Source organism: Cyprinodon variegatus, unplaced genomic scaffold (genome assembly GCF_000732505.1).
Source record: "Cyprinodon variegatus isolate N-32 unplaced genomic scaffold, C_variegatus-1.0 Scaffold428, whole genome shotgun sequence".
Taxonomy (NCBI): domain Eukaryota; kingdom Metazoa; phylum Chordata; class Actinopteri; order Cyprinodontiformes; family Cyprinodontidae; genus Cyprinodon; species Cyprinodon variegatus.
Window position 1 is genome coordinate 195,051 of NW_015150881.1, and position 16,408 is coordinate 211,458.

The 16,408-nt window shown below is 37.3% G+C and overlaps 2 protein-coding genes across 2 annotated transcripts in view; one reads left to right on the forward strand and one right to left on the reverse strand.

Moving 5' to 3' along the window:
* LOC107093481 (polycomb protein suz12-B-like) overlaps positions 1–6,183 on the reverse strand; it is an 18,918-nt gene extending 12,735 nt beyond the window's left edge. Inside the window, exons 1-6 of the mRNA XM_015388559.1 lie at positions 5,889–6,183; positions 5,489–5,633; positions 1,970–2,016; positions 1,806–1,870; positions 1,649–1,717; positions 1,478–1,527 (exon numbers count right to left, since the gene is read on the reverse strand). Coding sequence (XP_015244045.1) covers positions 1,478–1,527; positions 1,649–1,717; positions 1,806–1,870; positions 1,970–2,016; positions 5,489–5,633; positions 5,889–5,903 — 391 coding nt within the window. The 5' untranslated portion in view covers positions 5,904–6,183. The remainder of the gene's footprint in view (positions 1–1,477; positions 1,528–1,648; positions 1,718–1,805; positions 1,871–1,969; positions 2,017–5,488; positions 5,634–5,888) is intronic.
* Positions 6,184–8,394: 2,211 nt separating this feature from the next.
* Positions 8,395–16,408, forward strand: part of LOC107093489 (cysteine-rich hydrophobic domain-containing protein 2) — a 13,985-nt gene continuing 5,971 nt past the window's right edge. Inside the window, exons 1-2 of the mRNA XM_015388573.1 lie at positions 8,395–8,698; positions 15,625–15,679. Of these exons, the coding sequence (XP_015244059.1) occupies positions 8,568–8,698; positions 15,625–15,679 (186 nt within the window). The 5' untranslated portion in view covers positions 8,395–8,567. The remainder of the gene's footprint in view (positions 8,699–15,624; positions 15,680–16,408) is intronic.

A 16,408-nucleotide genomic window follows, 5' to 3' on the forward strand; every position in this document is an offset into this window, starting at 1 on the left:
AAATGATAACATAATAAAACAAAAGCAAAGCATTTGTCATTGGGTTGAAAGGTTATTCTTCATTAAAACCAAATTTAAGCCATTTTAAGATATGCTGTGGTGTAGTTTGGCATCAGTGAGTGCAGCAAAATAAAAATGGACCAGAGGCAAAGGTAAGCACTTCCTGAGGAGCTTAGATTAGATAGATACCCACATAATAACTATGAGCCCATTTTCCAGAAGCCTAAGCTACCAATGTTATTAAAAAGATGAAGCTTTGAGGGGCTGAGGGTTAAGTCCTAGAGGTGGGACATAATAAGAAAGGCAACCCTAGGATGATATGGCAGACTAACAGCAGACAAAGAGCCAGACAATGCCTTCCAAACTCAGGTGAAGATTTGTAGCTGTCAGATTGCTCCATTCCTCATTTAAATATAAGCAGCATGAATGAAGAAGACTCAGAAAGCTCAACTTCTGAATGTCAAAAGTCCCGGGATCTCTTAAGGTAAGACAGCCAAGAGAAAATATTGTACCAATCCTATATGAACCTTTAGGATAAGATAAGGTAGGAATTTCTTGGTCTTACAACGGGGAAATTAATTTGTGACATAACCTCTGATAAAGAACAGGAGGTGCAAAAGTAGGAAAAGGTTCACCAAAGAAGTGTACAAAGTCATGCTTAAACAATTACTTTATAATGACCGATCTTAATCAGTTCGCATCTATTGAAATATCTGAAAACTTCAAGACAGAGATGCCAGTGGTAACACCTGAGTCAGCTCATAAACAATTTGCTGAGGAAGGGTGAACAAAACTACCTGTTTGTTCATACAGTCCTAGCTTCTTTAATTTATTACATTAAATATTCAACCTATTCAATTATAAAAAAAATATATTTTAAATTAATTTCTTAACTAAATGTATTTTTGTTTACACTTATGTATACAAAAGATTAAAGATCGCTGCAGCCATGTGGTGTTCTTTTCCTCCAACTTCCTTTAATCAGAAGCTAGTGTTGCACTGATGCCATTTTTTAGCCTCGATACCCGGCTGTGCAGTATCGGCTGATAACGATACCATCTGTTTGAAATTGATGTGTATATATATATATGAAGAACTGCATACTACTTGGATGTAAAATAATGGCCATCATGGCTCTGTCAAGCTGCTGCCTACCTTTGTGAAGCAGGAAAAGGACTAATACAAAGTGAATCCAGTACAAATTTTTATTGCACACCTGGACTGGGTGACAATAGTTGAATAAACTTTTGGCTCTCAAAATGATATTGGTGCCCTATTAGTCGGTACTTGCCAATACTGATACCAACATTTTAGTGCTGGATCGGGGCCTCATCTGATACTGGTATCGGAATCGGTGCAACACTATCAGAAACTAAAACTTTTTGCTGTGTTTTCACATCTCCAACAAATCCTCACCCAAAACCTACTGTATATTTTCAAACCAAGAAAATAAAAAGACTACCAAACAACTGCTTACCATCCTTATGGAAGAACCCGGTGAACGTTAACTGTAGATGTGAAGACAAGCTATAAAAAAAAAAAATAAAAATAAAAAAAAACATTAAAATGTATCAAAGACTGACATTTTTTTTTTTTTTAAACGTCTATTAAAATTATTTAAAGTGAATCGTATGTCTCTTTTTTTTACCTTGGAGAATCCTGCTCTGTCTTCATTTTCTCTACCGTCTTTAACATATCATCCACTTTGAATGTTTTCCTGCAAGTCAACAGTTGAAATTATTTACTTTCAAACATTTCCAAACAACGTCTGCTGACTAAATGTGAAGATGATGCAGGTTGCATACCTTCTGGCATTTGTGCGATTATTTCGGTGAGACATGAAGGTGAGGGTCCTGTGCAAAAATATGGGCTAAAAAAAAAAAGAGGAAAAGAAGAAGACCGAGTAAGTTTAAATAACCAGGTCAGTAAGGGTAAAGGTGTGAAATAAAAAGGACTTCTGTTTACTTACTGCAATGATGTTCCTTGTACGCAGGAATCTGTATATCTGAGTAGGTTCTAGAAAGGATAAGACAAACGATGATTGGAATATGTTTTAATCTGGCTGCTCTGCTAAATCTGTCACCTTGTGTAACTAATAACACACATTAAAAAAATGTTACTAACATAGAGAAGCTTGGAGTCTTAATGGTTTTCTACGTGGAATTACCTGCAATACTTTGATTATAACACAAAAAAGCCCCCCCCCCCCAAAAAAAAAAAAAAACTGCACCAAACTAGTTGTTTCTCTTTTGTGTGGGCAGCTTTACATTTGAACTGACTTTATAAGGGGTATTTAGAGGATTTTGGTGACAGTGGACTTAAACAATATAAATAATAAACATATAATCTGCAAAGTCTTGTTATGTTCTGATGCCCCCAGCTGTATCGGTTTCATCCTCAACACTATGCATACCCACTATAGCAGGTATCACATCTTTAGAAACGTAACCCATCAACACCTTTGTAAATATGTTTTTGAGCTCTGTCTATTTTTTTAGTGTAGTCCTGTTTATTTGACTGACTGACTGGCTGAATGTGCTCTCCTCATCCTCTAACTTAGGAGCTGGTACAGAGCTCGCCTGCCTGGCTGAATGTTTTCATGGACGGGGCCGCATGTGGAGCTGGTTGACAGTTGCCGTTGTATCCCTGTTTCTATGTCTGCTTCTGTCTCCTTGAACCCCAGTCGGCCTCTGCAGATGGCCGCTCACACCGAGTCTGGTTCTGCTGGAGGTTTTTTCCTGTTAAAAGGGAGTTTTTCCTCTCCACTGTCGCTATAAGCATGTTTGGTGTGAGGAAATGCCTTTGAGTTAATGCAACCAACTGTTTTTCCTTAGAAAACTTTTAATCAATTTGACTATATTATCTGGTTGACTTATAAAGTGCCTTGAGATGAAATGTGTTGTGAATTTGCGTTATATAAATAAACTGAATTGAATTAATAATGTTTGTTAGGAGTTAGCTGGGGTACCTAGAAGTAAAAGTAGAAACATTGAAATGCAACGTACCTGAAATCAGCTTGGGGCTGATTCAGGACATCATAGCACATCATGTGCTGTAGATCTGACTGTATGTATTTGAGATATTTATCTCTAAACCCAGTAGGTGATGTTGTGTTTACATCGGTCACATGTGCTCTATAACACAAAGAAGGCTCAACAAATCTAGATTTTCTTTGAGCTCAGGCATCCATAACGCTGACAGTAAGAGTGGCCACAAATTTAACTCAGAGGTGATGACTCTGGAAGTGTTCTCTTTTATAAAAGACACATGGAGGGCGAGTAAGAAGATAAAAATAGAAATGTATCCTCCTTCCCATAATAGATTTTGTTTACTTTAAAGATCGAACGTTTAAAATATTATGTCATGTTAAATGTATCAGAGAAGATCTCAACTTCAACATCTATCCTAACAATCTGAACTGTCTTTGCACTAGACTGGTCTGCAAAGACAATAATTCAGCCCACTGACTAGAGATGCAGTAAAAAACTAAGTTCACTCTTGTTCCATGCAGCCTCCGTCATGTTAGAGATGTTCTGTGACAAATTATGCAGATTTGAACATTATTGTAGAGACAACAAGTTGTCTGTTGGAGAGTAGGAAAACATTCTACACCTAAAAACCCATCAAACTGTTGAGAATCTCTTTCCTGGGGCACATATTCCATAAAAAAACAGCAAAGGTTAGTTTTCAACCTTTAGCCTCTAAGAGGAACATGTTCCTGATCAATCTGTTTCCATTTAGCAGCATACTGTAACCATGAAATTCTACTGAAATTAAAATCAAAACATGTCCATCCTTTCATATTCTCAATTTGTCATGGCTCCGTCATTCAGGAATCTCATAGTTTTAATCTATTTTTTTTAAGACACTGGATACAAAATGCTGAGGTAAACAGTATAGAACACAACAAAAATTGGAGAAATGTAGAAATCGCGCACAGATCATACCCGATTATCACTATTGCAATTTCTGCATCTATTATCACTACTGCAAGATTTTGTTCAGCTCCAATTGGAAAAATACATCCTCACTTATTACACACAACTATGACTGAATAGCTTTTTCAGACGACTAGGGATGGGAATCGAAAACCGGTTCCAGTTCAGAACTTTGCCGAGTTTGGCAGCTCGCTTAATGATTCTCTTAGTGGTTCCAGGAAGCACCAGATCCTAGCTCTGGGCAGCATGACCTGTATCACGTTTTTCACGCAAGTTACGCATACAGTATTCAGTAAGCAAGTACGACGTGACCAGGCTTAAGTCTTGAAAAGCAAAAAAAAAATAAAAATCCAATCAGGTAAAGCGATCGAAAGTTTGGCTTCATTTTAAGGTAGCGAAAGATGGCAACAAGGCGCTTTGCAATCATTCCAAAGTGTCAATTACATCCGCGGGAGGAAATATATCCAACATGCAGAAACACCTGCGCACACAACATGGCATACATTTTAACTTTAAAACGTTTTAAATTCCGTGTTTTTGATGCTTCTGAACAGAAAATAAAGTTACGACCAGCATGGAAGGCAACTCTGGTAAGTTGCTAGTTTTGTATCACTGGCTGTGCTTAATGTGGTTCCTAGTAAATCATATGCCATTTCTGGAAATAAACCAATTTCCTACCTCTCAAGTTGCTCCACAGTTCAGGGAGCGAGAGAAAGGTAACAGTTGTTAATTTAAATCAGGGGGAGATGAGTTTATTTCCCGAAATTGTACAGTAATGCTATTTCATTAAACAGATACATTCTCCATTAGATTTAGATGACTGTGACGAGACGGGTAGCTTGGCTGCTCAGAGGCTGGCAGCTCCTGTTCACTGACTTCTGTTTTCACCGAGGCAGGCAGAAACAGAATGTCCAAGGCGAAGGTAGACGAATGTCACTGTGCACTTACCAAGTTCATTGTTTCACAGAATCGATAAGAGAACCGAATCATTTCACAGAATCAACAAGGGAATCTGAATCTTGTCAATTCCCAACCCTACAGACCACCATATGTGACTAAATATGTTCTTATTGCTTCCTCCATTCTTTTAATGAATTTTCCTTTTGAAATATTGAGTAAATTAAACTATTAATCAGACAATTTTTAAGGTACTGTGCTCGACAACACTGGAACAATTATACGATCACAGCTTTTTAATTTGGCATCTGGATGGACAACTATAGTTAAAGTTTCTACCCCATCAGTTGTTTACAAATAGCTTAACTGCACATTTTCCTACATGTCTTTAAGATATGGTTTATTTAATTCCAGTTTTTGAACGAAGCGGGGAAAAAACATCCGATTTGGCCCAACAATAAAAATAAACGCGTTTCCAACAAAGTTTAGAATTACATTTTGGGCTAAAAACATCAACAGCACTACAGGAGCTGTTGGACCGGATCCCTGACAGAAAAACAGAAGGAAAAATAAAAACATTGACAGTAAAATCGGGTTTGAATGAAGGAAAACCATACAATCTAATCGGTTGACAGTGAGCGGCGGAATCTCACTTTCAAAGGCCTGTAAGAAGAGCTCATGGTCGGCCTGGATCTGCTCCATCTTCGGCTTCTTCACCGAGTTCATCATCGCGGATGAAGCGGGGTACACGGCGCTGTTAGCTTTGCAGCTCGTCCCGCTCATGATGTGACCTGAGTTCTGGGAAGAAAACAAAAGCTCATGTTCGGACATGAATCACTTCAGAACGTGTAGTGAGATTTACTGCTAGCTAGCTTAGCAAAAACAGCATCCCAGCCATCACCAATACGTTAGCTTCGAACCTAGCAAAGCTAACATCATGGCTAACCGAGATAGCAAAGCTTGGAATCCTAAAGCCAAATTACAACTAGGTAAACAAACAAAAAAGACAGGTGGACCTTTGTAAAATATAACACGAAATAAAACGTAACCCACCCTGGCTGATGGCATTAATGTCCCGGGCGACAGAGCAGGCAACGACACGAAGGCTAATTAGCTAGCAACGCTAGCATGGTTCACTTAAAAAAAAAAAAAACACAACAAAAAGAAAAACAAGCGTCCTCGCGCCAAAAGCTCCGCCCAGTTCTTCTGATTTGAAATACAGAAAACAAAAAAGATATCAACTTAATTCCTGTTTAAATTAAATAAATGTGTAAGGAAGTATAATTTGGTGTGAGCTGAATAACGCTCTCATCAATTGGGGCCAAAGCAGAGAGCAATGTTCTAATGACAACCAATAAAAGAGGAGCAGCGGGCTTATTGGACAAAGATCTGGGGACATAACGGGACCGCCCCCCCCCGCCGCCAACGCTTTTTTGCGGGAAATTCAGCAATCATTTCAAAACAGCCAGGTGGCACATCCTTCACAGTGTTACAGTAATGACTAAATTCCTCTCTTATAAATGTTATGTAAAAACGCAATACTAAACAAAATGCAAACAAGAGAGCTACTACAAATGTAGACTTTGTTAGTAACATAGACTTAGATAACTTTTATTGTCATTTTCTATACATAGAGTGTTAACAAAACGGAATATTGTTTTGCTCTTCTGACATTTCCATTTCTTAAAGTTCTGCAGTGATCAAATGTAAACATTGGCAGAGGTTTCAAGTATCGAAGTACAAATACTTTGTTACTGTACTTAAGTACACATTTTAGTTATCTATACTTTAGATTAGATTAGACAGATTTATTTTGTATACACAAGTGTAAAAAAAAGAAATTTCGTTTAAAACAACTCTAGACAATTTCATTTTTTAAAGTGCAGCCTTGAAAACAGTAATAAATACATTAGAAATAGTAATATAAACGTATGACTGTATATTTACAGTTCTAACATAAAAAAAAAAATACAAATATATATATATATGTGTGTGTGTGTGTGTAAAATAACCAATTTTACACATCATTCAGTAGTCTAATGGCAGTGGGGAAGAAACTGTTATGGAACCTGCTGGACCTGCATTGGATGCTTCAAAGTCTCTTTGGAGAGGGCATCAGGGAGAACAGTCCATGGTGGGGGTGTGAGGGGTCTTTGATGATATTACGGGCTCAGGACACGCAGCGCTGAGATGAAATGACTTTTATGGAGGGAAGCAGAGCCCTGATGATCTTATCTGCTGTTCTCACTACTCTTCTCACCTTCTTCCAGTCTGAGACGCTGCAGCCTCCACACCACACATTGAGACAGCTGCTCAGAACACTCTCTATGGTGCTTCTGTAGAAGGTGGTAAGGATCAGTGGTGTCAAAAGTACACACATTTATTACTTAAGTACGGTAGAAGTATAGATACTGCAGTTTAAAAACACTGTTTTTTTTAAGGTTACTTTATACTTTTATACTTTAAGTAGTTTATGGAGCACATACTTTTTCACTTTTACTTGAGTGAAGAGGTCAAGTTGATACTTCAACTTTTACCAGAGTGATTTTAAACTGCAGTATCTATACTCCTATTAAGTAACACGTCACGTGTGTACTTTTGACACCACTGAACATTTGGAGAAATTCAGCTATGGACACAGATATGGAAGTTCAGAGCATTAATATATACGGTGCAAATATGCAGTATTTTTGGTTTGGTGTTATCTGTGTCTGTAACATGATTTAGAGTTTTTCTTTTTGTTCAGCAGTCTGATGGCAGTGGGGAAGAAACTGTTGCAGATTGTTGAAAGGGCAATATTATTGTCATTACTGTTGATATATAGTAGAAGTTTTACAGATTCAGTAATAAAATGTTACAGGGGTTGGTATGGGGGGATGGTCATTTAAGAGGGGGGATGCTGAACTCAGCAGTGAAAATACTAACTAATTACCAATTATTACGAATTACTGACTGCATCATTCACTAATCATAATTCACTGAGACTTTTGCCAAATGCCCAACAAACAAAGCAGAAATCAGCATTTTTTAGAACAATATTCCAACAGTTTAAAACTTTTTATTTTAGAGTTAGACTCTTTTTATTGTCATGTGACATGATTTAGAGCTTTTTCAACATTCAGCTGTCTGATGGCGGTGCGGATATGCATACAGAAATGTAAAAACGACAGGCAGAAATACATTGCATTGAGGACATACATACAAAGGAAGAATAAAACAGACAAAAATATTATCACATGCACATAAATAAATTAGGTAATTATTACAAAGGCGAATAAATAAAGAAACTAATTAAAAGAGATTTATACATTTATATCTCATTGTATAATTTAATTTCTAACTACATTTATTTGTTTATTGCATTTTGGGGTCAATTAATTGTATGCTTATTTATTTATTGAGCATTTATTTATTTCTGTACTTATTTTTTAAATATGGCAGAGTTGGTCCTCCATATACTAATCCTCTTACGTGAATTTGAATTGCAAATTCGCAACGTTAAAAAAAAAAAAAAAAAGAAAAAAGAACGAAAGTGCGTCTCCATGTCTCTTCCGGTGTCGTGCAGCTCCAGCGGCGGATGTTGATGTTTTGTGTCGGAGCTCGCTCAGCGATATGTGAACTGCTTCGTATTTTTATGCCCACCCTGTCAGTTTTGTCTCGTTTCTTTGCTTTTAAAAAAAGCTTCTCTGTCTGTTGGCACCGCGTTTCTCCCGGTGTCGCTGCCGGGGAGCGATGATGGAGGACTTTGATGAAATCTACGAAGAGGAGGAGGAAGAAGAAGACGAGGACAGGGCCGCGGAGGAACAGCTCCTCAAGTACGCTCCGGACCCGGTGGTGGTGCGAGGCTCCGGCCACGTCACTGTGTAAGTCACCGGTAGAAACGGTCGTTATCCAGACCAAACGCTGCATGTACCGTGGAAATACTCTACATTTCTGCGCGTAGAACTCTGTTAGCATTTGATTCCTACCTAGCTAAGGCAGTTAGCTGCTAACATAACAGCAGGCTAAAGAAGGTAGCAACACCTCTGCAAACTCTAACTACACTGCTTATATTTGCGTTATTTTTATTTTTTGTAATACTTTTGAATAAAATACATGTTTTAAAGCGCTATGTCCCTGATGCACCCCGTTTCAGTTAGGTTCTAAAATCAAATCCTACTTTTTCAGATTGGAGATTGAAATAAAATACGTATTTTTATATAATTAACTGATGATGAAAGTGTGTATCAGTCACACACTTCGTTCTGTTGAGACTTTATTATGGTATTAAACAGAGTACCCAATGTCTCTTCATAATAAAGGTTTTAATACCTGATTTAAATGGGTAAATAAAGATCATTACAGGCATTTAGTTCCTATATTAATACACTATTGCGGACATCTTCAACAGGGGGTCCGGGATCCCTAGTATGGGCGTAAATAATAATCGTTTTCTGTCGATGCATCGATCCAACAGCCGACGATCCGATGCATCAACACGTCGCCCACAAGAGTATCATTCATGTTTTTTTTATTCTTCCTTCGATCTATTTTTATCCATTTGCACCTGGATGTAATTTTAACTCCCGTGCTGCGGGGGCGCTAAACCTATTTTGCCCTCCTACTTCGCTTCCTTTAGCCACTACCCTCTTTCCACTTGCACACACACACTCGCGTAAACACAGAGGCATTATTATTTTTTTGTGAATGAGGTTTTCATAGGCCCAGGTGGAGTACAACTGGTATTTGTTGTTTCTCAAATAAAATGCGTAACCATAGTACAGCTTTCATTGATTTAGTTAAAATTTAAAACATTGTCTAGCCTGTAAGGTAAAAAAAATAATAAATTAACATAATAATCGAATTGAATCGTATCATGGTTTATTCTTGAGTATCGAAAATAACCGAATCGGTGGGTCAGGAAATGGATTGTGAATCGAATCGCCATTATGGGTGTTTACACCCCTAACCCCTAGGGGATCCACAGAGGTACTGCATGGGGGTCGCAAAAGTTTTGGTTGATGACTTTTTTTTTTATATTCCCCCCCTGCAAAGTTTTCCACTTATTGAATGAATTCAGCACACTGTAGAAAACAGATAAATGGAGTCAGAAGATGTCTTTCAGTCATCAATGCACACATTCAGCAACACACAGGAGCTCTTTCAAGCTGGGCACCGTTTCATTCACAACACCTGTCCCATAAGAGTGACTATAAGCCCAGTTTGATATAGCCAAATTTCATACAATATAAATAATTAGGGGGTCCCCGCTCCATCTCGCCATCAGTTTGAGGGTCCTTGGCCTGGAAAAATGTGAAGACTCCTGCACTATTGCATTCTTTAATTATTCATGACACTTAATGTATGAATTGTATCAGTTGTGCTTAAGATTTTAACTCTCAGTAACTTGATTTTTTTATAGCAACTTTTTATTGCATGCTTGAAGCTGTATGTTTGGAAAAGAAGCTCGAGGCAGAGAAAAAGCTAGAGAATGGGAAAATGCAAATTTCAACAAAAGTGGCTGGAAAACGTGGAATTCAGGACATGGTTGCAACCTGTCGACTGTAAAGATGACGAAGGATTTTGCCATGTTATTTATATATCCATCAATCAATTTTCTGACACGCTTTGTCCCAAGAGAGGGTTGCTAGTGCCTATCTCCAGCTGTCTACGGGCGAGAGGTGGGGTACACCCTGGACAGGTCGCCAGTCCATCACAGGGCAACACAGAGACAGACAACCATTCACACCTAAGGAGAATTTAGAGACGCCAATTAACCTAACAGTCATGTTTTTGGAGCCAGTAATTGAACCCGCAACCTTCTTGTTGCAAAGCAGCAGTGCTACCCACTGTTTTTTGTGTTTTTTTCATTTATATATTTTTTTTCTATCAAATACTATTTTTTTTTATACAGTTTTTGAACTTTTTTTTTATAATTTTTTTTCTTTTTAATAAACTTTATGACCTCAATTTAGCTCCATGAATCTCTTTCCCCAGTAAGACATGTATTAAAAACATGAGTGCTTTTTCTCTTAATCCCAACCGGGTTAAAAAAAAAAAAAATCAGCTCCTGTTTTGCTCATAGATAATTAAATAAATAAGCCCAAGAGGTTTTCTTTGAAGCAATGAATCAAAAAACAGAAATTATTAGGGCAATGAATCAGAAGGAAGAAAGCACACACTAGAAAGAAATCTATGTCTCTAATGTTGTAATGGTTGAGTGATGCTTTTCTGGCCCTGGAAATATGCTCCATGAAGAGAATAAAGTGGATTTACTCGGGTATTACATCATGTCTATAAGGAAGATTAGTTTTGGGCTTTGTTGGACGTTCAAGCAGAGCTATTAGTCTGTGCATACCTCAAAGTTCATTAAGATTTGGTTACCATAGAGTTTTAGGCAGGGCAATAAAAGGCCATGAATGTCCTGGAAGATACTAGTTTGGTTTTTGCTATACTAAATTTTCAAACTCTGTAACGATTTCCAGGAAAATGAGGGTCAGCAAACCATTCGGATAAAAAATGACAATTAAAAGCAAAAAATAAATAAATAAATTAGAACTTGAGCAATGAATATGCTTTCTGAACAGAATCCTAGATACTTGTTAAATAGATGTGCAGAATAAATAATCCAGAAAATTTGCAAAAATATGCAAATGGTTGTCTTTTAGTATCAATTTCATAACAAATATACAGCCTTTTTACTTGCCTGACTTGAACTTCAGGGAAAAGGCAGAAGTGGGACAAAAACATAACAGTTTTAAATGAAAGTCTTTGCCAATGGAAACTGAGCTGAGATTTTTTCAGAGACAAAGTCTGTATGTTCTGTCTAGCTGTGATTCACTTTGGTAGCAGATCGTCACAGCGAAAAGATGTTCTACCAACCCTTGACATGCTTCTCATGCAGAGGTTGAATACGTTTTAAGGCTGCAGTTTTAACTGTTTTGTGGTGAAAACTCTTATAATATCAGATTAGCTGAGTCATAGTATTAAAATTGATCTGTCTGATTTGTTTATTGCTGTTGAGCTAAGGTGCATCAAAGCCCCAAAAAGGTCGGTTGTAGAAACCGATTTCTCTGCTTCTCTTTAAAATGCCAATCCTCCCCACTAATCTCTAAATGTACATTTTATACTTCGGTACCTTATCATTTTTTATTTTATTTTATTTACAACTCAACAGATTTATTGGGAAGATTTACAAAAAAAAAAAAAGCTTTTGTCCCTGTGAACTATTGGTATAAAATCTGATCTAAGTGGAAAAAATGAGAAATAAACATATTTCTCGTTTAGGACTGTTAATGTAAGAATAAACTATTCCAAACATTTCCTTCTAGTTTTCCTGTCAATTATAGTTTATGTTTGGGGCATAGTTGGGCTCATTTAGAAATTTTGAAAATGTAAAAAATGAGAAACCAATGTTAATGCACATTTACGTCGTGCTTTAACACTAAAGAGTGTTATCAGTCTGACCTGTTAGCTTTAGTGTTTTGCTTTTAATGGCCCAACTTCTTAACTGACTGAATAAAGATATAGAGCAGTAGACTGATTTAATCTTTAGTAGTATTCTAAAGGTGTTTTTTGTAGATGATTGCTTCACCTTTTCATAAAGTATTCAGTCCCATCATGAAAAGCTGAAATGTACCATCACAGGTGCAACAACTCTGAGACACGTTGAGGTTGTGGGAAAAAAAATTGCGTGACAGTCTGTGTGTTTAATTATTCAGGAAATAACTGCCTGGTTGCCATCATGTGAACATAAATATTTTGAGCTTTTGGCTGGATAGGCAACCAGATTTAAATAGAAATGAGAGATTATGAAAACATTCAAACTATGCAAGTCTTTTTTCTTAATGCTTTTATTTGAGGAATTTAAAGCGTGTTAATCCTGCACAAGGAAAATCAGCTACCGATCTAAAAGGAACATTTCTTCATGCAGTCATGAAAATGAAAGACTGTAATGATTTCCTTTTTTTTTTCTTTGCCTTTTTTGTTTAATTGCTAAATAACTGTTTATATTACCGGTAACCAAGGAAAGGTGCAAGGAAACAGATTATTATGCACTTAAGACACATTTTATGAGTTTTCTTTTTATACTCACAAGTGAATCCCTGAGCTGGAGAGGGTTAAAGTCTGGTTTAAGGCTGATTTCTACTCAGAGGCCAGGTTCTCTTCATGTATCTTGCAGTTAACGCAGATACGCTGGTGCACCAATCCAAAATTGTAGGTGGCTGCAGACAGGACGCATCTGATTGGTCAAATCTACGTTCGCTGCATATTTCCCGTTTGGTATCTTACCGGCTTGTTTTGTTTGTGGCATGAAATAACATAGCGCAGACCACAATTCAAAATTGGGCATAAATCAAAAATATCTGCGTCATAACTGCGACAAGCTCACTGCGACACACTGCTGCCCGAGTATAACCAGCCCATAAGCTTGCCACAACTGGACAAAAAGAGTTGAAATCTTTTAAACAGATCTAATTGTAATTGAACATTTGATTCTCACACCTTTGAGGTTTCTGCTGATCCTTTGTGTCTTTCTATAGGATGACATAGATGAAGAATATAGGAACTAGTCAGGCTTTTTACTGGCTGGTATTTATTTCTTAGGTCGGACCCTCTGGTTCAGATTTTGGTCAGTCTAAATTATCTAAATAAAAGCTATAACACTGAGCAGTTAAAATGTTTGTAATCGAGCAGCTAAATGTAGATGCACTCTCAGAATTATTCATTTCTGCGTTCATGTGTTTGTAAAGCTTTAATTGTGTTTCTAGTGGATTTTGATTGCACACAGAAGAGCAGCACTCCAGTATTGATTTTCAGCCTTCCTAATGTTGGAAGTCAGTAATAGGTTATACTCTATTAAGGTGGTATTACAGTGTGTAAAAGAGAGAGAAATTGCTCTCTCTTAGGTACCGTATTTTCACGACCATAAGGCGCACCGTACTAAAAGGCGCACTCTCAGTTATGTGTCCCATTTCTGTATTTAACACACACATAAGGCGCACCGGACTATAGGGCGCGTTTTTTATATACAGGTACATGTCCTCTACTACCTTTAAATACNCCTGGTCTCCTTACATTCAGCCACTCTTTCATCATCTCCTCAATGAGGTGGTCTCAAAAGTCGCAGTTACAACACACATAGGGCGCACCGCACCATAGGGCGCACCGCACATTTTGAGGGGAAAAAAAGACGTTTAAGTGCGCCTTATAGTCGTGAAAATACGGTATATAAAATGAGGGGAAAAAAAGTATTTTGGAGTTCACATTCTTTGCTATATTTACATTAAAGTAGGACAGTTAGCGTGGTTAGATTTAATTTAACAACCCGTAGGAAATGAAGGCCCATAATTCCCAGCATTTCCATTGTAGCTGTACCTCGTCTGTTCCTGTTTGGCTGTGATTCCACCCTGGAGAGAAATAAAAGCTGTGCTGTTGCCATCGACACCTTTGTTTATAAATGCTGGAGATCGGCCTGTTTTTCAGTGTAGTCCTGTTTCTCTGACTGTGACAGGCTGGATGTGCTCTCTTCATCCTCTGACATGGGAGCTAGCTCGCAGCTTTTTGTATCTCTGCTTCTGTCTCCTTGAACCCCAGTCGGCCTCGGCAGATGGCCGCTCACACTGAGCCTGATTCTGCTGGAGATTTCTTCCTGTTAAAAGGAAGTTGTTCCTCTCCACTGTTGCTTAGTGTGAGGGATTGCATTCGCGTGAATGAGTCGATGCAATCAACTGGTTTTCCTTACATAGAAAACTTTTAATCAATTTGACTGTATGATCTGGTGAACTGTAAAGTGCCTCAAGATGACGTGTTGGGAATTGGCCCTATATAAATAAACTGAATTGAATTGAGATCATGTCTCTCCTGAATTGAACACCTTTCTTGTCCAATCTTGGTTAAAAGCTCAAAAAAAATCAACCAGATGAAGCAGCTGTCAAACCATGACAGCTGCTTCATCTGGTTGCCATGTCAAACCATGTTTGGCATTCTCAAACATGCCTCATCATGTTGAAAATATTTCCTTTTTTAATAGATACTTATGTGTATGTTCATTCTGCCCTTTTTGTTTTTTACATTTCACTACAGTCAAGGCAAAACTATTGTTTGTCTGCCTGAGCTGGTTACAGTTAGGATGGCACGATTACAGTGGAGAACAATTGTATTATTTAATCTCACAGAAATTAACTTTAAGCATAGAACAAGCTATCTGTGGAGAAGTTGGAAAATTGGTGGCAGCGAGAGTCTCTGGGTTGGTACAACTTGACCTACGATCGCAGGGGAGAACTCGTAGCCAGCAATATGGGTCTGTTTTAGCTATTTGTTTGGGTCTGTTTGAGATATTTTCGTCTGGTATTTGCATAATTTTTTCCTTTCATTGGTCCATGGATGCTTTGGCTGAATTTAAAGTTCGTTCAGCCGCCATGCTTGAGATCATGTGGTTAGAATCATTTCCACTCCTCTCCATTTGCTATATATTGAGGTTTTGTTTGATTTCTTAATAGATTTTGCTTCTTGTTTAACTAGAGACTTGTGTAACATTTATTATCGTGTCATTTTTAATCATGTAATCAGAGGAAGAAGAAAGCAACATATGCTAGTTTCAGCTCAAACATATCAGCAGCACATATCAGCTGATTGGTTAGACTGATTTCAAAATAATTTGACTGCTGGTTGATTGATTAGTGCTTGTATGAAATAAACATGTAGGATGTCTTTCCTGATGCATAATGAAGGAGCAGTGATTCCCACATGAAGACTGCCTTGCTGCAACCTTTGATTACATTGAGCTAAATATTTTCTTGTTTCACAGGTTTGGACTCAGTAACAAGTTTGAGTCAGAATTTCCTTCAGCACTTACAGGGAAGGTGAGTTTGGGATGCATTTCTTCATAACTAAGCCTGCTATTTAATCTGTGCCCATACATGTTTTCAGTTGGACTGGTTGAGCCTGTAGGATTCCCACACAAATGTGCTCCAAAGGCCCATTTAGAGTTAAAATGTTTGCTACACATTTGTTGCCTCACAAACAAAAAAATAATGACCTTCTTACCTTGTGTGGTACTCTTGGGTTTAGTCTTTTTGTTTGACTTGTTTTAGTTTAAAATTTCAAAATAAAAGACACCTGCCAGCACATATCATACACAGCTTGGGTCAGCACTATATATCTTTATATTGCCTGCATTTTTTTTCTCTATTTACTGAAGAAAACTAGGGCTAAAACAATTAATTGGATTAATCGATTATTGAAATAATCGTCAACTAATTAAGTAATCGATTAATCATTAACTAAAGTATAGAGAATTTAAAACATGCCTTTAGCCGACAGACTAAACCACTTAGAGCAGTAAGTACATCAAAATTGTAAAATATAAATATATATATATATATATATATATATATATATATATATATATATATATATATATATATAAGATTAAAAAACGTTTTTGTCTGTTAATGTGCTCTATCCAGAACTCCTCAAGTGGAAAAGTTTGAGTTTCACCTTGTTTAATTTTGTAAAAAATCTTCTTCAAGGAACCTATGGCTATCCGATTATTAATCGAATAATGGAAAAATAATCTAGGTTAATGGATT